This window comes from Ixodes scapularis, unplaced genomic scaffold (assembly GCF_016920785.2).
Source record: "Ixodes scapularis isolate PalLabHiFi unplaced genomic scaffold, ASM1692078v2 PGA_scaffold5__190_contigs__length_132052651, whole genome shotgun sequence".
Lineage (NCBI taxonomy): Eukaryota > Metazoa > Arthropoda > Arachnida > Ixodida > Ixodidae > Ixodes > Ixodes scapularis.
This window is the reverse complement of record NW_024609880.1, coordinates 103,682,798-103,707,553: the sequence shown is the minus strand read 5'-3', so window position 1 is coordinate 103,707,553 and position 24,756 is coordinate 103,682,798. Positions and strand designations below refer to the sequence as shown.

The window sequence follows — 24,756 nt, the reverse complement described above, 5'->3', positions numbered from 1 at the left end:
GCCCGCTTCCGACGTGCAGTCTTTCCCAGCAAGCTCGGGATTACTGAAGAATTGTTCCCTATAAATCCCCGTGCTGCAACACAAATTGCTGGGGTCGGGTCCGGATCGAAAAGAGCAAACAACTCAAACAACTCGAAAACATTTGAAGCAGCTGAAGCCCCGCAGTTTTTTCACTAGACGCACCTCTAGTGTTTATCATAACTGAAGAAGGGGGTTTAACATTGTTCTGGTTTGCAGTGGATTGTTAATGTGGCCAAATGGTTTCAGAGAGATCAGTTAGTATTTTCAACGTCATTAAAGACGCAAAAACACGCAATTAACCCGTAACTACACGTCTGCATAAAGATAATTTTAATTTTTAACGGTAATGATGACACAACCTAGCATTTCGAGTTTCAGCGGTTGCTGCGTGTGAAAGCTGGGGGATCGTGTTACCGCTGTTGCGACATCAAGGCGCTGGGGAAAAGTTTCCTCGAAGCGGGCCTTAGGGAAGCCTAGGAAACAGCGCTCATGCTCCCCCCCCCCCTTCCAACGCCCCTATTAAAACGGATTTTACAGACCCACATAAGATAGGCATTTTGAATTATTCGGTTCTAGTTAACACTGACTTTGAAACCACTAGGTGAGAAACAATAAATGAGACCTTTGCAAGAAGCAAAAGTATGCATACGAGCTGATTAGAAAATATCATAATCTAAACCCTGAGACTCGGAAAAATAAAGTAACAAACATACGTTATTTTTGCGAACACAAAAATATTTTTGCTTCACGATAAATTGTGTCATCGCGAAGGTTAAAAAGACATCGACCTTGGTAAATTTTCGTCACGTATGAAATATCAAACACTTGGTCTAAGATGGTCATGGTCACGAAAGTTTATCCGCGTTCATGCATCCTTAACATTTTTGAGTTTCAAAAGGTCAGAACCATATTAGAGCAGGGCTCACTCTAATAAATGCCGCGTTAATATTCGGCAAGCGCAAAATGTCTTCACGTCGTCTGACTATTCGCCAACGCATAGATATCTCCAATCGTGGAAGACTGGCTTTCTTTGATATAAAAACATGCAACTAAACTTTAAAAAAATCCCAGCTCGTATTTTGTTCCACAAGGTATTTGAAACCTCAATCATCAGTCTAGTTTTAATCAGTAAAATCAATACAAAAATCAATAGTCAGTATCATGCGCCAATGTTCATCCGGGTGGTTTCGGTAAGTACATGTAGTGTAAAATGTGTTTTTTGTTTGCCCTTTGAGCTTCAGTCTATGCTTAATGTGGATGTACAAATCATGTCCAAAGGGCGACTCAGCAAAAGCAGCCAATCTCTGGATTTACAATTTTTCACGCACAAATTCACGTGCCTTATTATAACTACTAGTGCGGTGGAATGTGTGGTGAATCATTGTCAGTTGTGACAGAAAAACACGAAAGACACTCGGTCGCTTGTGTGTGTTAACTGTCATGCTCAGTTCTAAATAAACGCCACAGGTCAGTTTCAGATACTCTTATCCCTTTTCTAGTTTATTTCTTGTTGCGTGTGTTTTATCTAAGTCCTTTTACACCACTCTTAAGTATATCTACATATTGGTAAGGGAGCACAGTAGTTTGTGTAGATTTGGGCATGCTTGTTTATGTTTATGAAAATATAGCTAGAGTAATCTGAGTGACACTAAACCTCTATTCTAACATGACGTTAGGGTCCACCCAAACAGAAGTTTAGCACAAAGTGGTTTCATGCCAGTAACCGTTAAATGTGTGCGTGTGCGTGTGTGCGAGTGTGTGTGTGTTTTCGTGTAATGCCGAAATTAAAAGGCATTTCAGAAATATAAGTTATAAAGCTTACAGATTAATTTAACGTAATTTACACTTTACTTGATAAGCTTATTAAGTTATTAGTGAACACGAACGCAAATATCAAATATATAGTTTGTCGTATTTAGGTTTGGACAGCGAGTTGTTAGACTGCTTCAAAATTGGGTCTAATGTTTCCGCCGTTTTTGTACCGATTTGCTCAGCCTATACTACGAACCTAATGTACGTAAGAAAGTATCTTTATTACTTTATCATTATATGTTACAGCTGCATACAAATAGGCGTATATGCGATCTTTACATGTCTTCATTCAACAATACTCCTTTCCGCCTTAAAGTGGACAGTAGTGGATGCTGGGCCATACTAGCCAATCCAGCACTGTGGACGCAGCACGTGACTAAGCGCCCCACTCCTGGCCTGCGCCTCTCTCGACTATCACGTGACACTCGCACGGCATTGGATTGGCTCCGATTGCTTTTCCACTCCGGACCACCGTAGGCTGAAACAGAGTATTCCGGCAGTACACTTTACTCAAATATATATGCTCTTACAACAAATTGCGTTTTTACGTTAAAATTTAACTACATAGATTTTTAAAAAAAATAGTGCCTTCTTGCTGTTTTTTTTTTTCTGAAATTCTGTTTTGAATTATAGATTTTAAAGCCTTGGCAGTTTGCACAACCTCCCATACTCTCCAAAATCGGTCAATCAGCGTTGATCACGTGACTTTTCTACCAGCCAATCTGCCCCCCCCCCCCCCCCCCCCAAGACGAGCCAAAGAACGTTTCACGTTAAAAGAAAGAAGAGGCCTTGATATCTGAAGCCCTTTTTACTTCAACGTATATTCAGCAGATTTTGTGGCCCTTTCACAATTGTAAAACTTTTCCCGTTTTGTAGAGTCGTCTAAATCGAAACAGATGCCATCTCAGACTGTTCAAGGTGGCTATGTGCTGTGTGCTATGAATGTTTAAGGATGAGGCTTTCCTTTCATTTCGTTTCATTTATTTACCCTTAAATGCCCCGAAAGGCATTAAATAAGAAGGCCGAAAGAGCGTAACGCTGAGCGGGACGATATATATTTGCTGGTATTGCTGCGTTGCACTATCTCGGTCGCAAAGGTCCGCTGCGTAGTGCATTTCATGGATTGGGCTAACTAGAAGTTCCATCCTTCTGTTGCAGATTATTGTTTCTCTCAGGACCTCTAAGGGAACTTGTGACAAAAAAAATATAGAGAGGAACTTAAACGTCATCAGATAAGAGTTGACTTGACTCTCTTAAAAAAAAATGCAACTCAAGTGGATATTTATCCTAACGATGATCCTTCTTTTGAGTGCAAGCATCGTTTTCTCAGACCCTGACTTCAAACTACTACATTCTCGCAGTGGCACTGATACTAAGCGGAAACCCGAACCAGATCTTTTTATGGTATGTTGCGTGAGGTAATCTTCCCACACTCCAACGTCTGACATGACGATTTCTATGTTTTATTCGTGGATCTGTACAAATATCACATTCCAAAGGTTTATAAATGATGTCCTCCTATTGTGTGTTTTATATTTATAATGACCCGTTTTCGGGGTCCTCCTTATTATTTGTGGAGCCCCAGCCCAGCCTGTAAGTCCATGCATTCTCTGCGTTTATTAATTAGTATGATAATATTTTGCGCAAGTATGTCTCACCAGAGATTTTACGCTGCTAAAGCATTTTTCACCCTGCGTTGCTCAATCGTATCGACTAGAATTGTACGCAATTGAGTAAATGTGAACCTCATAAATGGCTTCTAGAAATGTACGTTTATTGTCATGCAAATTTTATTATGTTTGAATAACACGTATATTTCAACTGATATAGGTCTTTAAATGTGAAACTACAGCATGTAAATTAATGAAGTTAATGCAAGGAACCAGGCAAGCTCTACCTACTGACGATGTTTTAACCCTGGAAAGTGGAACATGTAAACTAACGCGTTTAATGTACTTTAGACGGCCGGCAAAACTCGATTTCTCAACATATCCTACTGCGAGTTACTGCAGAGGTTCAAAATGATGGTGGAAGTTTACAGTGAAAAAAATCAAGGAGTAAACTTGCCTTGCTCACTTTTTAGGCGACGCACGTGTAGAGAGAATTGCTGCCAGCAGATGGCTAGATGGCGCACGCGGCGTCGAGGGAGCACCTGCAAATTCAGGTTATTTTGCGGAATCGTCTGCTATCCCCCGAATCGGTCGGCGCCCCCTCGACGCGGCGAACGCCATCTGTCGGCAGTACTTTTCTCTACGCGTGCATCGTCTGGGAAGTTGCGGCGTAAATTGGCCATAATATGTTTCTGTTTTCTTTTTTTTTTCTTATTTTTTTTTTATTGAGGTAAGTTCATTCCTTGATTCGCTCACTGTAAACTTCCAGCACCTGCTCGCACCTCTGTAGTAAATTGCAGCGCGATGCGTTGAGAAACCCGTTTTTGCGAGTCGTCTAAAGTGCCTTAAAAGCGTTAGCTTACATGCTGTACAATTAAACTCAGTCCGATTCATATATTGTGTTTTCAGGCCACGCTTTGTGCATATAGCTACGGTTATTGAACACTAACTTATTTTAAAGTACACACACCTATAAGCAGCTTTATTGTTATAATAGATACTGTAATTGAGATTTTGGGTAGCAAAATAAAATAGTGATCTTTGGTAGTAGGTGCGAATTTAGGTTGATACGACTTATAATGCGTTCCGTAAAATCTAGGCATGTGTAAAAGGCCAGATCGTATTGCTTTAAAAGTATTGTAGTCTTCTGCTAAACTCATTATAGCCTTAAATTAGTATCTCTTTCCATATTATTTTAAACCACTCCATCGATTGACTCATCGATTGCCTCACTACACCCCAGCCAAAGTCGTGTACTGAAGCGCTTAGAAGTAACTCATTTATCTTTGACAAATATGATTACTAACTCCGCCCTAAAGGCACAGCGATAAAATATGTAGCGACGATTTCAATATTTATGACACTTGCATTTTGCGTTTTACAAGATTTCAGCTTTTCTTGTTGTCGTATCTAAATGCCACTATCTTTGGTTACAAGGATAATGCGTTAAACCCTAACAATAACAGTAAATTTATATTTAGCTCGCCCTAATAAAAAAGACTATATGCACCCATACACTCATAATACCATCGGAAAAAACTACATAAAACATTATGTTTTTTTGTTGCTTTTTTTTAGAGTAAAGACCGCACAGGTAAATTTTATGTTTTGCTATGGTTCTCTAGATTACATTTCCTGCTAGATAACATAAATGGCATTGTTTCCTTGCACTTATTTTGAATAAGTTCTTCCAGTTAGCGATATGTTAATTTGGTATGCGTGGTGCACATGGAGGAACGTACTTTGTGTGTGCTAGGTGCATAACATGTGTATGAGGTAAGGGAGGCATCCCTGAACCACTTGAAATTATAAAATGCTGCGGATAAAACGACTCATGGTGTATTCGGCTGGTCAATTTTCAGCCTCTTAGAGCGCTGAGAAGCCGATGCCCATTCAAATGGTCGAAGTCGGGCGCTCTAAGTCTATTCGGGAGGATCTTCCAGAGCGCTCTCAGGTGTTCGGATCGCGCAGTCCTCTAGCTGGCTCGTAGCGCAGTGGGGCTCCTTGACTTCGAAGTGGGGGCGGTCGGATCGCGTGCCAGAGGACTGGTCACGAGACTCCAGCCACTTCCGCTGTTGAGTGGAGAGAGAAGGAAGCAGATAAAACAGGGCTTAGCGTCGGAAGCCGCCGCGTTTGGCTACCGAACCGATCCCGCTGTGCTGTGCAGTACGTACAGGAAAAGCTCGCCGGTTGACGGGGGAGCACAGTAAAGCCCAGCGTCCGCATTGAAGACTGCAACTTATCGTGCGGGCATACCGGACATGCGAGGCGGCGCTGGATGAATGAATGGTATTGGCTAAACTCTTCGTACCGGGCGGTAGATTGCGCCCTGGCAGTGGAGCGGTTGCGAAAGGCGCCCTCGCCGTGTCGGCCCTTGGGCCTCTCGGAAACGTTGCCGAGCTTTCGGTTGCCGCGCCAGTCTTCTGGCTCGCGCTTGGAGGCGCTCCTGGATCTCCCAGATCTGATTCAGGAAATGGGAGCGCTAGAAAAAGACCAGCGGAATATCCAGTTAATTAATCAGTTTTTTTTTTCTATGCACCCTTCGGGTGGTATAATAGGATAAGCCAGGGGTGGCCAGGCTGACCCGGCCTAAGTGCCGCAAGCAAAATCACGAAACTTCCAAGAGCCGCGGGGAAGGGGGGGGGGGGGGGGGGCGGAAGGGCAATAAACGAGACTTGAACTACTTTAAATTTATCCGAGTCAAAAGCAGTCCAACTGTATGGAAGGTACCAGTAGCACAACAATAGCAAACCGCAACCTGTCTTTCAATTTAAAACGCGTTCCGTTCCTCTTTTTGGGGAAGTGCTCGTGTGACCGGGAGGAAGGCGGAAAACTAGGAGGGGGGGGGGGGGGCGATAGGGGAGGGAGCCACGAGCCGCACTTTAACACGCGAGGAGCCGCATGCGGCTCGCGAGCCACAGCTTGGCCACCCCTGGGATAAGCTATGGGTCGTATGGGTGCGTTTGTTTGTTTGTTTGTTTGTTTTCAGTAGGGCCGGCATATGAATATTTTCAATTCAAATATCACTAACCTATGCCGTTAATAAATGCCAAAAACACATTAGAATTGAAACCAGGCACTTCGGATAGAAATGCCAGGGAAGATCCGCACGGTAGCAAATCGACACTCCTGTCGTTGCCTGAACATAAGTAACAACCTGAATGTGTTTCTTGCATATGAAGTTCTCGGAGTATATAAACTGCATAATGAATATTTATTTAACCACTAGACGTTGGCATCTCTCTATGACAAAAAATTGTTTCTGGAAAAGCGAACGTCCGACACGCCACCTCCGCTAATTGGGTCTCACGCTTCGTGCATGGAAATGGAGATCATTAGCGTTGAACAAGATTCAAAAAGCGCATTGATGCTCTTGTATTACAAGGACAGTGATAATGCAAGGTAAGCCCCACTGCATTATTGTGAGGACACAACTTTGGACACTGCGTGCCATATTTTGATGCTGCTTTGGAGGCAAAACTCCCGGCGCAGTTTGTGTTTTTTTGTTGTTGTTTTGTTTTTTTCTTTTGGGGGGGGGGGGGTGGAAGGGGGTTGTATTGCACTGTTTTGACGGCCGACAGTCTCTACGGAATATTGTGAAGCAGAATGTTTGTTTTTAGAAAATAAACAATTCCTCTAACCAAGCGGACTATGGGCTGCAAATAAGTAATTAATATATGCCATCTAAAACAAAGCCAAATATTAATGAGAAAATTCAAATTACTGTATTACTGTGCCAATCCCGAGTATAGTCTTCATAATCAAATTTTAAATGAGAAAATAAAGCTTTTTTTATGTTGCTTGCGCTTCTAGTGCGCAATGTGCACTCGGGGCATAATTTGCATTTCGTGCCTAGTCGGCACATATAAACATCCTCATACACAGCATATCTTGTCAAAAGCACTCTCTTTTAGCTCACAAAGATGGTTGTATCATACATTAATCATCATTAACATACACATTGTTCATTTAAAATTTCAAATTTTAAATATGTATACTCTGTGGGCTATAGTCCGGAATATAGAATAGCTAATTCGTTAATTACGGCCTTACACTCGCTTCCGGACGTCGATCATGAATAAGGACGTTATTAAAAAATCAAAATATTTATGGCAGGTATGTGTTCATTTAATCAGTAAAAATACCCGTTCCAAAGTGTATAATATAGGAGTGCAGATCAGTTGACTGAAAAGAATGTGTGATACTGTTACGTTATGCTGACTGCATATCTTCACAGAAAGAAATCGTGCGATCAATATGTGTGAACCTTTCCAGCCAGAGCGAGCTATTGAACGTCACGGCAAAGAGATCTAAAAAAAACCTCCCTGTTTTGGAATTTCGCTTTGAGGAGCCATTCAACCCAAGTAAGAGTTGTAGGGTTGCCTTGCTGCATGCCCATCCGGGTTACGCGTGATGCACGTCTGTACGCCGCGTCCGCTACGGCAGACTGGTATCTCTCGTCAATCATTCCGCTACGTTTGCTTCGTATTGCACGATGCCCGTGACGATACGTGTACAATCAGAAGCAACAAAGAAGCAGTAGTGACAGTAGTTCCAGGTAGTTCCGTTTACGTAATGGAGTCACGTGAGGCTGAAAAAAATACTATGCTTTATTTTACCTTATAATAAACCGCAGCAGAGTCTGCGATTGATTGTAAGCCGAAACCAATCTATGGCCATGCGAGTGCCAGGTGATCTTCGGGAGGCAAGCAGTGACGCGCGGGGCGCGTAAGCACGTGATAGATTCACGGAGCTGGCTTAGCTGCCGTGACCCGTAGCGTCCGCTGCGGTCCATCGTAAGATGAAACCGAGTGCAGGGGTGTACGAACATCGCATCAAAATAATTTTGAAATCCAGTCGAATAGTACAGAGTCACCCACCTTGTGTACATTACATGAATAATTAGATAGATTGATATTACAAATTACTCAATTTAAAATGTGATGTGTTGCCACTACTAATTTTTTCTACAAATGTAGCTGATTACTTTACTGGCGACGTTACAACTTAAATTACTCAGTAAGTTTCAGCTTACAAGTTACTCTGGTTTTACGTTACTTTGCCCGGGTACTTCTTAATTCATAAATTTGAAAAAAACATTCCGAGGACACCTAAGCACCTCTTATGAGTTGCGAGTGCGAAAGCATTCTCGTCACCGAGAGGAGCAGAAGCGGCCGCAGCGCCGGCAGGGCTAAACCTCCCAAAGCTGAAGAAAGCTATCGGTCGTCCTGCAAATCACTACTCATCAGTTTTCTTTTCTGCAAAGAACTCACTAAGAAGGAATTCAGTTTAGAAGTATCATCTCCGAAAGGGGCTGTTGGCAAAGAACAGTTGGCCTCTATTTGCAGAAGCGCCTTTCTGAAGTTCGCCTTTAGCAACCGTTCAGGGTTTCCAACTCCATGGAATTTATTTCACGCATCAGTCCTCTACATTTCTCTTCCACGCCAACTGCCATGTTTTAGCTTGACATAGAAGATATGTACTGTAGATTACACCTAAAATTACTCCTAGACTACGTTTCCGATGTTATTTACGAGCATGGGATTTCTGATTTCCAGAACTCATCCGGTGTGTCAGTGGCAGGTTTCGTAGAATCAATAGCCATTTACCTTCAATCCACCCTGGTAGAATATGAGGGAAAGATCTTCAGACAAAAAAAAGGAGTCTGCACAGGGTGCTGTTTAGCCCCAATCCTCAGTGAAGTTTACCCTTCGTTTGTGGACAAGCCCATAAAACAGCGACTGGCCATAAAGCCGCGTCCATAAAACAGCGAAAATTAGCGGAACAATTTCCCCGTTAAATCTAGCGGAAACATTTCTCCACTAAATTTAGCGGAAAGTTTTCCCCGTTAAATATAGCGGAAATATTTTCCCGCTAAATCTAGCGGAAAAATTTTCCCGCTAAATCTAGCGGGAAAATTCTCCGTTAAATCTAGCGGAAAAATTTCCCCGCTAGACTTACAGGAAGAATTTAGCCGCTAAATCTAGCGGACTATTTTCCCCGCTAAATCTAGCGAAAAATTTCCCCGCTAAATCTATCGGAAAAATTTCCCCGCTAAATCTAGCGGAAAAATATTCTCGCTAAATCTAGCGGAAAAGTTTCCCCGCTAAATCTAGCGGAAAAAATTCCCCGCTAAATCTAGCGGAAAAATTTCGATCTAGCGGAAAAGTTTCTCTGGGGAGGTCAGGTGACCTGGGTGTCACGTGACCCCCTCGAGGTCACGTGGCGCCCCAAGGTCACGTGACCCCCAAGGTCACGTGACCCCCCCACGTGACCTCGGGGAGTGGGTGACGTAGCTTGGGGGGTCACGTGTCCTGCCCCCCCCCCCCCGAGGACATGTGACCCTCAGTACCCTTTTCTCTTCCTCCTCAAGAGCTGCGCTCTAATTCGGCATTACAGGGAGTTGTAAACGGCTTTAACTTTTTAAAATTGCAATTAGTGATTAGTTTGTTCATTTTCGTGATACCAGCTCTTTATTGCTCGTGACAAAAAGCGCGTTCTGACGTGTGCCACATGACCTAGAGATGTTACTTGGTTTCATCTTTCAGATCTAACAGGGAGAGCAGTTGAATATTTGGTCATTAACACAGATTATACTTCTTGTTATGTCCTAAAGACGTCAACTAGGAAAGGTACGAACATCTGTCTGTATGCATTTATGCGCGTAAAGTTCTGCCTCTTTTTTTTTGCGCCTGAAATTAATATTTTAATATTTTCTCAAGCCTTTCTTCTGCGTATTACATGTGATTTCGTTCCTTTCATTCCTAGTTTCTAGAAAAGCTGTCGTTAAACAAACTGCAATGTCAAAAACATAATGCTCATGTTTCATGCCTACTATAACTGTTGTCATTTAGTCATGCCTCGTTAGGGCCTCCAAAACAACGTTAGGAGAGCTGCTTACAACTTTTCATCTCACTGGAAACCAAACTGAAACGACACATATTCAACAAATATAGGCGTCACTCGTAGACATAGTAGTAATAAATATCCTCTAATGTAAACTCAACAATGTGAAAACCATGCATATTTAGGGGGAGAGTGAGGAGGAATTGGACAGTTTTCACACTATAAATTTTGTGTCGTTTTTAGCCGTCACATAAAAACAAGTTTAATGGTCCTAAATGTCAGGTAAAATATCCTTCACATCGGTTGAGAAGCACTTTGTCATGACACTTTCCTAATTCATGAATGTAAAAAAATGCAAGAATGAAAGTGTGTTTTATTCCACCCTTCCCCCAAGGAGAAATGGGGCACATGCAAGGTTGCGCTAAAACTTGCGCTAGTGAATATTATAAGCAAACGGGATATCATCAGACCCGAAGCCCGATAGCAGTCGTTTTCTTTCCTTCGAGTGTCTGTGATTTTGAACCGGGGATTAACAATGCGCTAACATTTTAAAACCAAATAATTGGAGCTCAATTCTAATATGAACTAAACTTAGATGAATCACCATTATTACGGGTCGACCATTCAGATCACCAGTCTTTATAAAAAAAAAACTGAGACACTGTCCCTTTCCTCTCACCAGCTCAGTGTCCCATTCCTCCCAAACTGCCTTACACAGGGTGAGTTACCAATTGTGGCAACAAGTGAGACCTTAAGCTTAAAATAGCGGTAGTTAAAAGCAACCTATTAACACATATTTTCAAGGTTAGCTTACTACGACCGTTGGCCATACCGTTTTGGTCAGGAATCAAGAAAAACAAATGTTTGTTACTTACATTTGAGTGCCGAAGAGGCAACAACTTGCTGAGATCGTATACACCATGCTAAGCACAACGCCATTACAGTTGAAATTGCTGCTACCACGGCGTCATGAATATAGAAGTTCATAAACATTTTGAAACTATTCACTGGAGAAATATATTGACTGTCGCATTCTACCACATTCTTCCCTGCTAAATTTCGATTCGAATTCTGTTTGTTCGTCCTCTACCAGATGATCACCAGCCATCCAGATATTATGGAAAAGCATTGTTTTAAGATTCATTACTCTTATCCGGGGTGTAAAAGATAAAGAAACCAATATGGCCTTGCCGAGTCAGTCTCGCCCTAGCTCACTCCCGAACATTCAAGGTCGAATATTAGAGATACTGAGTGTAGTACATAAGGAGCCGACCATCGCCTTGCCGATTCAGTCAGTCTCGCAGCCTCGCTCAAGCCAACTGTCGCGCCGACGCTGCGACGCTCGCTGCAGCTGTTTCGACGCTCATTCTTTCTTTTGTTTCTGACACAAATTCGCCAATTAAACCTTTATTTTCAATTTACGCTCATCGAGCAGTGTCCATCAGCGACAATATGCTCACCACTTGCTTTTGAGTGCTTATGGTACAACACCCACAATAGCTGATGCCTACGGGTAAGTTGGGAAGATGCTTACGTCAGACAAGTACGCCATATTTCGAATGTGACAGCCCTATTCGTGAATTTGCTTGCCTGTGGAGTTCTAGGCGCATTAAAAAAATATAAAAAAATTATCAACATTTGTTTAAAATTGTCGTTTTTTTTTCTTCTCCAGAGTGCACATTCTGGATTTTACATACAGAAGATTATGGAGAAGCCTCAAAAGAATGCGAACCGCCGGAGCGTCCTTCATGTGTCAAGGAAGTCTACGGTCTTTATGAAACCAACCAGTGCAGCGATTCAAATACGGTACGAAGGACGAGGTCGGATGTTCAATTAATACAGCACTATAATCAACGAGCAAAAAGACCAGTCAATATGAATGTAAATTATGTAAACTAAAAAAAAATCTTTAACAACATCAAATGATACAAAACTATAAAACAGCATGTGCGGAAGAGGAGCACAAAATTATAGAATATCTCAAAGTTGCTTCTTAATTAATTCAGGTACCTGATTTTTCTACACTGTGTAGAAATTAATTGGACTTCATAATATATTAAAAACCAAGTACTAGAATTCAATTAGTAAAGGAAGACGATAGTGTTGAACTGGGGACTGTGCTCTGTGTGCCCGTGTTCTCGTGAACTGAGACATCCGCAGAATTTGGTGTCAGCGGTGGGGTAACCAAAGGACAAACCGATCGGAGCCAAGTGATGTCGTATTCACTTCTGTTTCGACTCAAACCGAGGTATGGTTATGCAGTACCCCCGCTGAATGGAACACCATCGAGCCCCCGAACCTGCTTGGAACCGTCACTAACTTAGTCCCAAGCCGTCTGTCTCTTCTGGAAACTGCGGTCGAATGTCAGGTCTCCGATGTCTGGTAACGCGTGAATCGCAGTCTTTTGTTCATAGAATCTAGGGTACGACAGGCTGAGAAACACCTCCATGTTGAGCAACGAGAAGGTCCTCCAAGTCACCAACGGCGCGTTATTTAAAAAAAAAAACCCTATGGTTGGTCCGGGAAAGCTTACTTTTACTGAAGGAATCGCACATCAAAAATTGCGACCCAGACGACATTCCATCTGCAGTCGTATTGGCAAGCATTCTTCGTCTAATGTCAAATGGTTTCTTACTTTTATGGTCTGGACACAGCACGGAAAACTCATGTTATGTTTACCCAACTGCGCTGATTCACTGCCATTTGTTTGCAAAGCATGTCTGCTCCGAGCCTCTTTTTTTATATCAGCTCCAAGTAGATGCTTTATATGCCCGCTTTGGTAATGAACATCTGAAGCAATTTTGCCTAACTGCTTCGAAGCACCGTCGGCAAGGGCCAAAAACGCTCTAAGAGTTACTTTACGCAGTCCAGCGAATGGAGGCTAGAATCACTCGTCGTATGTAGAAAGATCATCTTGGAGGAGATTGCAATGGTGCTTTAATCGACACAATCAAGGACAGCAATATTGAGAGTTTTTTTTTCGGCTTTCCTGCCTGACACGACTTGCAGAGTGCTGTCTCGTGCACGCATTGTTAATATAGCCAACAAAAAAAGCAACATGGTGTAGAAATTCGCATCCTGTCTATAGATATGGCTCTACAATATTCCGCGTTTCATCCCAGTGAACGTGGTTGCTTTACCTGTCATAACTTTAGTCACTTTCCTAGATCATTCACAAAACGCTTGGCCCCATAAAGTCCCAACCTGTACCATCGCCGAAAGTACCCAATGAAAGAGAAAGTGGTAAAGTTTAATCTTATGCAGTGCATCCTATCCCGCTTGTGATAACGTCTCTGCGCACTTCAATAGCACGTTGCCTTTTCGTTCATCTTCGGGAGGCGGAGCAACATGTGATTGCTATCGTATAAACAAGAGCAGCTATAAATCACATTGCTCTTGCATTTCTGCAATCATCTAAGTGTGCTTGCCCAAAACACTGCTGGTATATTTTGAAAAAGACGAACTACTTGTTTTTGAAAATCAAAGGGCAAAAACTTAACCTTCTCGTCATAATTTTCCGCAAGTTGCAAAGACTTGTAAGATTTGTCTGCGACTGCCGTTCGAAAATTTAAATTTCTGTCTCGTTTTGAGGAGGTGAACACTATTTGACAGGCCTGCCGACGTTGAATATTTCCAATCTGTCTAGTAGGCCTGCAACAGATTTGCTTCAGGAACAGGGCGAGGAAAATAAACAGGCAATTTCGTGGAAGCTGGGGGGCATTATGGCTAAATGTGGCTTAGCATGGTCAAGCCTGAAAAACCTGACCGTGAAAGATCCGGCCCAAAATTACTTGAACATCAAAACCACCACCCGATTTTGCTCTCCACTACTGGTACAAATGGTCTATCGCAAACCATGGCTATCTTGCATTTTCGCACCATCAAACACTGTTGTACCTAGGCTCCTCGCAGTTTGGGCTTCAGCAAAAATTGCAAGTTCGACATCGCCAAACACACATCCTATTTTAATAACTGCTACAATTTCGTCCCGTTCTGGAATTCGCTGTATCATGTTGCCTTGTTTTCTGCGAAAAAAGCTGTCTAATACTTCCAGTTTCAAACCAGGCGAATGGTGACCTGGTCATGATATGGTGAAGACTTGGAACCAGAGACTTTAGCCCTCCCAAATGCGACAGCCGCCATTATTTTCTGGACCCCCAACGTTGTCGTTTTCGGGAAATTACCTTCGACAAGGCCTCAATCTTCAAAGGTCAGAATTTAAGTTTGGACACACCCTAACGAACGAACAAGAACCACAACTAGAAAATCTGCTCATGGAGTTTTGACAGTGCATTATTATAGCACCAGAAGAACTATGGTGCACCCCACTTGTGAGCCACCTCATCAACACTGCTGATCATGCTCTGGTGCATTAGAATCCGTGGCGAGTTTTAATGACAGAGCATAAGGAGATAAACAACAAGGTAAACGACATGTTCCGAGGGTACGCTTTTGCAAGCTTCCATAGTATTTGGTTATCACTAGTCACCGTCATCACCAGTGGCTTTTGTAAACAAGACCCGGCTCTAGATGCTTTTCTGTAGATTACCATAAACAAAACGACATAACAGATTTAGAAATATGTGTCTTGCCTTGACATGACTAACCTTTTGATCACCTTCGAAGTGCCAGCTACATTGCTATACTGGAATCTAGGTCTAAAGACTGGATAATGACAAGTAGACTGAACCGGAAAGATTCCAAAAAAAACTACCTTTCTGAGGACTGACGAATTACTTCAGTTTACCGCTTTTCTTTATCACCGTACAATGTGTCTTCAGCTCCCAATGCCTCATGGATATGGTGCTCCGATATTTCATGTGGATGATGTCGTTGGGTTATTTTATCGGAATCAACGTGTACGCATACATTTCTTTGAGAACACCACGGCACCACCTGCTTTTGGGGCTCAGTGCCCTAACCAATGCTCAGATGAACTGAATTCATCAAAATGCTTCTTCAGCTGCGGCAAAGTAATTTGCGTGGGGCCTTTGTTAGCAAGAAAGTATTCGCTCGAATCCAATAAAGTTCAGAGCATTAGTCAATATTCCAGAGGCCACTCCACGAAGCAGCTAAAAAGCATCTTCAGCTTTGCTTTTTCCTTACGTTCATTCGCCGAAACCTTGTTAGAGCTCCTCCACTGAGCTTCCTAAAAACGACACTACGGGGGGGTGTTTCGAAAAGAAACAAACTTCCTTTGCAGGCATCAAAAAAGAACAGCTTGAGCCATGAACTCCGACAATTTTTTCAGACGGGAAGCTCTGATATTCATTCACACTGACGCCAACGGTAAAAAAAACTAGGCGCTGTGTTTTATTGTCACAAGAAAAGGGAAAGAATACAATAATAATAATAATAAATCTCTTTATTTCGTTTCGGAGACGAAAACAGGGGACATGGACAAAAAGCTGCAACTGCAGCTTGACGAAGGTCCGAGCCCCCTCTTACAGCAGGCGAAGAAAAATACATATAAATATAATTACACACATACGGCTAAGAAAAATAGATATAAATATAATTATACACATACGGGAATTTTCAATACAAAGAAAAAAAAATCAAAAACATTTTCGTACCTCAGTTAGTGTCATCCCATCGATATCAATTTCTTTGGTAAATAAGTAATTTAGTAGAGTAGTGAACTGGTAATTTAATGTTTGATTAAAATACAACGTGCGTGATGGTGCAACAAACCATTTTTCTTTTGGTCTAAGTTGATATGGTGAAGTGAATGGGACAAGACTACATAGACGCATAAAAAAACTATCTGTAATCAGCAATGATTTCTTATACGTGACTAAAAGCTTATATTCATAGATATTTTGAATACGTTTAATTTTTAACGAAGAAAACAAATGTTCGGTATGGTGATAATATGAACAATTAGCGATAGCGCGCATACCTTTCTTTTGTAAAATAAACAGCTTGTTCATGTTTGCTTTTGTCGTATTGCCCCACACAATGTGACAATAATTAAACTGCGAATATACCAATGAGTTATAAAGTAAAAGCTTTACAGATTGAGGTAACAACGACTTAAATTTTATGAGTAATCCAACTGTTTTTGATAATTTGGATAGAATAAAATCAACATGTGCGGTCCAGGACATAGTTTTAGTAAACCGGATACCCAAAGTTTTAATTTTATCTACAAATTCAATTTCTTCGTTGTTTAAAACCACGGGGCTTGAGATCACAACTGGAATATTGGAACTGCTGAATATGATGGCCTTGGTTTTTTGTGAATTTAGTTTAAGCAGATTGCTCGTCGTCCATCTATTGATTTTATCAAGCAAGTTGTTACATTTGGCTACAAGTGTATTAATATCTCGCCCAGGAAAAAAAAATACTAGTATCATCGGCATAGATAATGAACTCGATGTCAGGGTCGCGATTTACGTTAACAATGTCATTTATATAAATAGTAAAAAGTAATGGGCCTAATATACTACCTTGGGGAACGCCACTGGTTATATTTAAAATATGAGACTTAAAGTTAGATATAACTACAAATTGAGTTCTATGCTGCAAATATGATTTTAATAACTTTAACGTGTTACCTCGAATTCCAAAACATGTTAATTTTGCAAGAAGTATGTCATGATTTATTGTGTCGAAAGCTTTAGAAAAGTCTAGAAAAATTCCAATTGTTAATAAGCGATTGTCTAGTGCTTTTAATATCAATTCCTTCTGTTTTAATAAAGCAAGTTCGGTAGAACGATTTTGACGGAAACCAAATTGAGACTCAGTTATTAAACTGTATTTTTCAAGATGCGAGGTAATTCTCACAGAAATTAGTTTTTCAAGCGGTTTGGAAAACACTGGAAGTATAGAAATGGGTCTAAAATTATTAATATTGCCTAACTCTCCTCCTTTATGTAAAACGCTCACTTTGGCTAGCTGCATTTTGGCAGGGAACTCGCCAGTCTCAAATGCGAGGTTGAAAATATGGGTTAAATATGGCGCTAGAATATCTAGAACAAATTTGGCTGGTTTTATTTGCATATTATAGGCATCAAGACTATTACTGTTTTTCAAACTCGTGAATATATTTTGTACTTCAGTAATATCAGTGGGGAATAAAAATATAGAATTTGGTAAATGTACGGGCATATATTCAATTGCGTTACTTGCAAGGGGTGTGGAGACTGAAGAGGTCGAAGACTTTACAAAATGTTCATTAAACGCGTTTGTCATATCTGACTCTGAAACACGAGTATTGTTTATATTAATTTCGAGCGGGGTGGCAGTTTGTGGTTTTATAATTAACTACGCATCTTAGCTTGCGCCAGATTATATCGGCTCTCCGCATATCGTCAACACTAAACATATGAACATAATATTGCTTTTTTGCTTGTTTCAACATGGCTGTCAGCTGATTCCTGTACTTTTTAAACACTTCGAGTGCAACATTATCCCTAGATTTCAAAAACCTCCCGTATAAATTATTTTTTGTGCGAATCATAGTTAGAAGTTTAGGTGTAACCCAAGGTTTGCGAGAATGCCTCGATGGTTTTAAGATTTTGAATGGGAAATGCTTATTATATATGCCGATGTAAGTGTCCAAAAAAGTGTTATAGGCCTGGTTTACCGACTGAATTTCCAAAATGAAGCTCCAATTTGTGCGCTCAATTTCCTACCTAAACGCGTTCAGCTGACGTTGTGAAATTGGCTGATACATGTTGAGCGTTGAGCTAGTGACAAGTTTGCTAGCACACTGTTTTTGCACAGTTATAAAAATTGGAAGGTGATCACTGATATCTGATGAAATGACACCGGCAGAAAGTACTGAATGTTCACAGTTCGTAATAAATAAGTCGAGAAGGGAAACTGAGGTACTAGTCACTCTAGTAGGCTTTGTAATAACGTTTGAAAAACCACAAGACTAAAATTGATTAGTAAAGAGTGATTTCAGGTTGTTCTGACTAAGGACATCGATGTTAAAATCACCAGCAATATAGGACTTGTAGTTATTATCAATAATAAACCCACATAAACCTTCGAAAAACTCAAGAAAAGCCGCTGAACTTGCACCCGGAGGGCGATAGACAACTGAGAATAGTACATTGTTTACAATCACTGTCAAAGCTTCATACCATTCGGTTATTTTAGAAAATTGTTTTAATACTTCATAACCCATATGTTTTTTCAGCAACATGGCAACGCCACCACCTCTTCGATCGCATCTATCCATGCAAAGATGATTATAGTCCGGTAAAATATAATAGTCCGAACTACTCCAGTACCACGTTTCGGAAAACATGATAACAGTTAAATGTGGTCCGATTTCGCCAAACAATGTATTCAATTCATCGTGTTTATTTTTTATTGATCTCGCATTAATATGAAAGTACGTATCAGAAACGGTACGTTTATCGTCTAGAAACTCACACAATTCAAGTGGCGTGAAAACGTGCTGAGCCATGAATAAAAAACAAATAAAAGTAAATGCCGTTTCTAGACAGATAACCGTCTACGCTACACTGTAAAGGTCACTATCACAGGTTATCTGAAGAGCGTCACTGTTTTCATTTTTTCGCATAAAAATTTCTCCTTGAGAAACCCAGGCAAACTTCCATCATTTTCTTTTTTGCAACGAATCGTTTTGCTCAGTAAGATCTTATTTTCGAGACACAAATGCTCATTCACAAAGATAGGCTCAGTACCATGACAACCAAGGTCAGCACTCGTGAGCCTATGTTTCTTTGCCTTTTGCAAGACTTGGTCCCGAAGGCTACGTCGTACAAATCTCACAACTACATTTTGCACGCCATTGGTTTTTGAAGGCACACGGTGAACAGTATCAATGTCAGACGGACATGGCTGAGCTCCGACACGGGTACCAAGTTCAACGACGAGCGCATCAAGAACCTCGTTTGCGTTTTGTGGAAGTCCTTTGACTTCGAGGTTGTTAGCTCTACTGTACTGTTTTAGTTCCACCAGCTCTCTCTTTAGAGAGGTAAGTTCTTCAGTAAGCTTCCTATTTTCGTCCTTAAGAGTTTGCTGTTCCACCCTTAGTTCTTTTACCTCCTTAACAGTGGTGGATAGATCTTCCTTGAAATCTTCAAAACTTTTGTTCATAAAAGTCATTGACCGATTTATCTCCTCCATTTCTTTGCCCAAGCTCGTATTCATTACATTCATTTCCTGGCTTAAGCTTGTATTCATCTCATCCAACTTTGCTGAAAATTCGAAGAAAAGCTTAGCGAGCTCCTTCACAGTTCCAGGCTGTTTTTCACCCATTACTCGGTGCTAACAACCAAACAACTAGCGATGCAGCAAACCAACACAGCCAAAAATACAGCCGGGCGATCCAGACAACCACAAAAGAGAAGAAATGCAGCAACACTACCCACCTGCAAAAATACAGAAGGCAATGCGTCAACTGAGGCCGAAAACACGCGTGTCTGGATCGCCCGCTGCAATGGAAGGACCCACGGCGAGAGCTTTCTTTTGTAGGCTCTTGTTCCGGAAAGCTGATGTCACCGGAAACTGCAACGTAGTCTTGGCAGTCCCTCAGGAGCTAATCTCGAAGGGCGTTCATGATCGCTTGAAACCCTGATAGGCACCGTTTGGGCGATATGACCGCAGACTGCAAAAATACAGAAGGCAATGCGTCAACTGAGGCCGAAAACACGCGTGTCTGGATCGCCCGCTGCAATGGAAGGACCCACGGCGAGAGCTTCCTTTTGTAGGCTCTTGTTCCGGAAAGCTGATGTCACCGGAAACTGCAACGTAGTCTTGGCAGTCCCTCAGGAGCTAATCTCGAAGGGCGTTGATGATCGCTTGAAACCCTGATAGGCACCGTTTGGGCGATATGACCGCAGACTGCAAAAATACAGAAGGCAATGCGTCAACTGAGGCCGAAAACACGCGTGTCTGGATCGCCCGTTGCAACACATGGTCACGTACGCGAACCCCGAACTTAGCAAGCCACGACGTCGATGTAACTCCTTAGAACAAGCGGGTCTTGCTGTTGTTTTGACACTAAAAACGTTCCGTCCATACATCTAGGGAACGCATTTGCAGTAATTTCTTTAGATAGCTCAGCCCTGCGTTTGCTCCGGTCAAAGGCCAATCTTACGTTAAAATTGACGGAGTAGACAATAAAAATATAAAAGTTCTACTTTTTGGTGGTTCACAGATGTAGAAAGGAGCACTAAGGTGTAAATGTTGTTCTCACGGAACCCACTGAAGTCACCACAGTTTCCTCGGTGCTCGCGCTTTGTGATCTTTGTTTGGTTGAAGCGGGTGAACGTGAAATGTTTGATATAATCCACTTGCTCATGTGCAAAGTAAATAGCAGGATGAGACCTCACAAACGTCACTTGGGTCACTTGCGAGCGCCCTACCAGCTTCGGGATGGTCTGCTGTGCCATCAAATACATCCACCTAACCAGCGACTCCCCGTTGTTTCTTTTAAAATTAGGTAGAATATTCTTGTGGTGTATAATAATCTTCAGACTATAAGTCATCTTGTAAAAGATCGGACGCTTGACAAAGCTGCAATGAGATTGTGGTGGCCCCAATTCAGAGTGAACGTTTGACTGTACATTGCGCCATGCACAACATGCCAACTGCGGAAAGCACTTCCGCATCCAGGCCAGATAAACTGCAGCAGATACCTCCATTAGGCATTCCGTTTAAGATTGTTGGAATTGATCACTCCTGGCTGTCCCTAAGGTCTGACGCTGGTAGCAAGTACGTAAGTGTCGCAACCGACTGCCTAACGAAGTGAGTCGAAGTGGAGGCAGTCCCAGATACCTGCGCCTGTGGGCGTCAGACAACGGTGGTGCGACAAGTTTGGCTGTTGTACCTCCGCCCACTTCCGCACATGCGTTCAATCTAAGACTCAAGCAGCGGGAACCTTCTATGCCACAAATAAGAGCGGTTGCTGCTACGTCAGCCCTCTCTTCTGGCCCGGTGCTCTTATAGCTTAGTTGTGCACCGCTATGACAGTAATTATTTCGTTCGAAATAAATCGCCGGGCCGATTATCTGCGGCGGACGGCGGACGTTGAACACCACAAACTATACATCTAGTCAGTCTTTCTAAACAAACACTTTGTACGAGGCACTCTACACAGCGTTTATCAATTATTTTGACAAAGTAACACCAATTATGTCCCGTACTTTTAGATCTTCTCTACGAAAATGCAGAACTGAGCATGCGGCTACTTTTCCCAACCATCCTCAGACGAATGGACTGGTAGAGCGTTTCAACAGGAGCATTCAGGCTACAGGCAACCTGCAATGTTGTTTTATATGGCGAAGTCTAGCGACTGAAGCCAGAAACATTGGGTATGCCAGGGAGAGGCGGCTGCATCGCTCAAACATGAACTATTACTTGGTGGCGCCACTTCACCTAGTGTCTGAAGCAAGAAATCGTGGGTAGGCGAGGAAACCGTGATCGCATAACACGCCTGTAAGGTGGACGTTAAAAAAATGGTGAACCCAAAATTTGGATTTAAAAAAAAAAAAAAACAATTTAGGAGATGTAGGCCGGGACGCTACGATTCCGGCAACATTACTCGCAAGGCGATATCTCGAATGGACGGCCGTATTTTTGGAAAAAGACGTCGAGATTGAACCAGACCGACGAGGCTGACGAGGCGGAGAAGACGCGAGGCCATTCCCTCTCCTTCTCGGAAAACCATGACGCAAACACAATCTGCCAAATGCGCCTCCATTTCTTGAAAAATACGGTCATCCGTTCGAAATATTGCTGTATGAGTGATGTTTTGGTGTTTTTAGCATCCCGTTGCACGCTTTTGCCGCGTGTTTTGTGGAATCCAGATTGCGGTTCAGCGTCCCTTTAAGGCCCCGGAGGGCGAATCGTAACAACGGAGTTAGGCACGGGACTATGTATCGCCGAAGCACGCCTTTACTGCGAAGAAGTGTCAGTCTTTTCGCTGCGTCATGCTTCATTATATGTGCATTGCGCTCGCATACGTATAGAGCGCGTAGCGTTCACCCTCTGCCAAGTTACAACGAGACAGGGTATAACTATGGGTATAACTATGGCTGGCGCCGCCTGACCGTTGCCGGCTTGCCATATTGGCTATGTTTAATACGTCTTATAGTCACTGGGACACGCGCATTGGTGCAGCGATGTTCACGTTGAACATTTTACAGCTAGACGTGACCGCCAAGTCTTTATCTGAGATAGTCTACGGAGCACTTTTGATACTCCCACACGAATTAGCAGAAGACGCATGCGTGGACACGTCAGGTGCGAGAGCATGAACAAAAATTCGTTCAACGACTAACTGAAGGAAAAAACGTGACCGGCCGACTGATAATTTATTGTAGGCGATGGATGTAACCGTTCAAGAGGTGAATGCATACGACTGAACCCTTTCGATTATTTGGCGGCTTGTGCCATCGATTGGCTCCATGGGGACGAACTCACGCTGTGATCCGGCAGTTCGTTCTCGTTGTATTTTAAAGTTTAATTAACAAATATATTGAAATAATTCTTTGACATTATTTCCCCCTATTTCCAGCCTAGCCTCTTTACGCTTTCTCTTCAAGCAGACTGGCAATTTTGCGGTCGAAGCGACGCAAGCAAGAACGGACGGTCGGCACGTCGTTTGGCAAGATAACGGCTCATAGCTCGATCGAATCTGAGTTTTTTCCCGTTTGCCAGCATCTAGTAAGACGAGCGTTTCATCTAGAAAACTGCGTTGCGTGTAACAACGTAGTACCCATTTGAATACAAATTGCAGCACACGAGACGCAGGGGGGGAAGAACATACGGCTTTTCACCCAAAGGAGCTTTCCCCTTTTTGCTTCTGTCCACCCACAATCCCAGCTTTCGCCGCTGTTCATGGAGAACGGGCGCATGCGCAAAACCCGTCTTGGTAAAAGCTCATTGGACCAGTTGGTATATGTTTAACATTATTAATATGCTACACCGCTCAAGAACCAAAATTTAAAATAAGTAGCAGACACGCGATGAGACGCGTTGATTCGCATCTGAAGTTTTAACACATAAAACAGAAAGAAACGTTAGGTAAAATAATAAAAACATACAAACATACTCACACGAAACAATGGGAACTCTCAACACAAAGGTATGGGTTCTGATAACGCTGTAGCACCGGTAACATTCATTATACTTCAAAATCACAAATGCATTACCAGTAAGCGCATGTCGTGTATTGTTCGTTGCTGCATTTCTTGGTCACTGTTCTCGAGCGCTGTAGGATCGTCCCCCTGTTTAACTGTAACCTTCGTTTCTTTTATTTTTATAGTTACGCCCAATATTTACGAGACCATAAAAAATTTAATTCATCTTCTACTACTCGGATCTTCTACTACTCGTGCAAACTGCATCCGTCGGGTTCTCAGAACGCTCAAAACCAGACAAACAACTGGACTGTGTTTTTCAGCCTCGAATATTCTAACTAAAAATATTAACAACTCTCTTAAAAGCATTTTCATGCACAAAATGTGATACCCTTTCTCTTGAAGGCCGATGTTCCCACAAAGATACCTGAAAATCCTATCACTCCCAGTGATTCTACACCTCCCAGCAGTCCGACTCCCAGCAGTCCAACGACTCCCAGTCGCGCTAGCACTCCCAGTCAAACGAATGACGTGAGTCTTTCTACCATGTGACACGGGTGACTTAGAAGTATGACATATGTGAAAACGTTTGTTTTCCAGTCGGGTAAATAGGTAAATGGCTTCCATGCTTCTTAAATGTAAATTACTAATTTATTTTACTTTCAAGGTCATACAAGACATTTAGTTGTATACTCATACGCTTCGCCACAACAGCTGTAAGGTTATCAGATATAACGTAAATTACATTTCTTCTAACATCTCAATGAGTTACCCGAGACTACTGCGAAAAACTTAGACCTTTCAAGTCATTAGATGCTTGCTAATTGTCGCCTCAGTTTTTCATATATATATAGAGCTATCTTGGATGGTAAATATTTAACGTTAAACGCTAAGCAGAGCATTATTTATGATTTACGATCACAATGAGCTCATATGTTTTAATTATGTTTTGCCTAACTAAAACGAAATAAAAATGACATAAATGTGCTGAATATAAAAAGGCGTAACTTAGGTACTCATAAATATAATCAAATAAGTGTACATTAAGTACTTCCAATTTTTTTTTTTTTTTTTTTTGCGTTTCCAATATTAGCTGCTCTCTGAATTTAAAAACAAGGACATCTATCTCAGATACAAATCTTCCACGTCCGATCTTTATCTACTGGGGTTTCCAGCAACATGCGTAAAAATGGAGTTCCTCGAAACAAAATATGACACAAAAAGCGCACTATTGACAATGGACTACAAAGATTCAAATAAAGCATGGTAATCAATTGTGTTCACTCAAACAACAGCTATAGTAGACTCATATGACCATTTGTGTCTAAAAGCGCCATTCGTGTTTTTCAGGCATACACTCATAATACCATCGGAAAAAGCTACATAAAATATTGTGT

At 41.9% G+C, this 24,756-nt stretch overlaps 1 protein-coding gene across 1 annotated transcript; it reads left to right on the top strand.

Annotated features, from left to right (window-relative positions):
- Nucleotides 1–3,096: 3,096 nt before the first annotated feature.
- On the top strand, nucleotides 3,097–24,629 carry LOC120836102. The gene is made up of 7 exons (XM_040213887.1): nucleotides 3,097–3,237; nucleotides 6,673–6,845; nucleotides 7,719–7,807; nucleotides 9,992–10,075; nucleotides 11,962–12,095; nucleotides 23,765–23,890; nucleotides 24,453–24,629. Exons 1-7 carry the CDS (start codon nucleotides 3,097–3,099, stop codon nucleotides 24,627–24,629), a joined length of 924 nt encoding a protein of 307 aa, XP_040069821.1.
- The last annotated feature ends 127 nt before the right edge of the window (nucleotides 24,630–24,756 follow it).

Bases quoted from the DNA above. Each gene is read 5' to 3' on its own strand.
- LOC120836102 (XM_040213887.1), top strand. From the start codon at position 3,097: ATGCAACTCAAGTGGATATTTATCCTAACGATGATCCTTCTTTTGAGT. The intron at 7,808-9,991 runs GTAAGAGTTGTA...TTCATCTTTCAG, and splicing joins TGAGGAGCCATTCAACCCAA to ATCTAACAGGGAGAGCAGTT. The intron at 23,891-24,452 runs GTGAGTCTTTCT...TTCCAATATTAG, and splicing joins CTCCCAGTCAAACGAATGAC to CTGCTCTCTGAATTTAAAAA.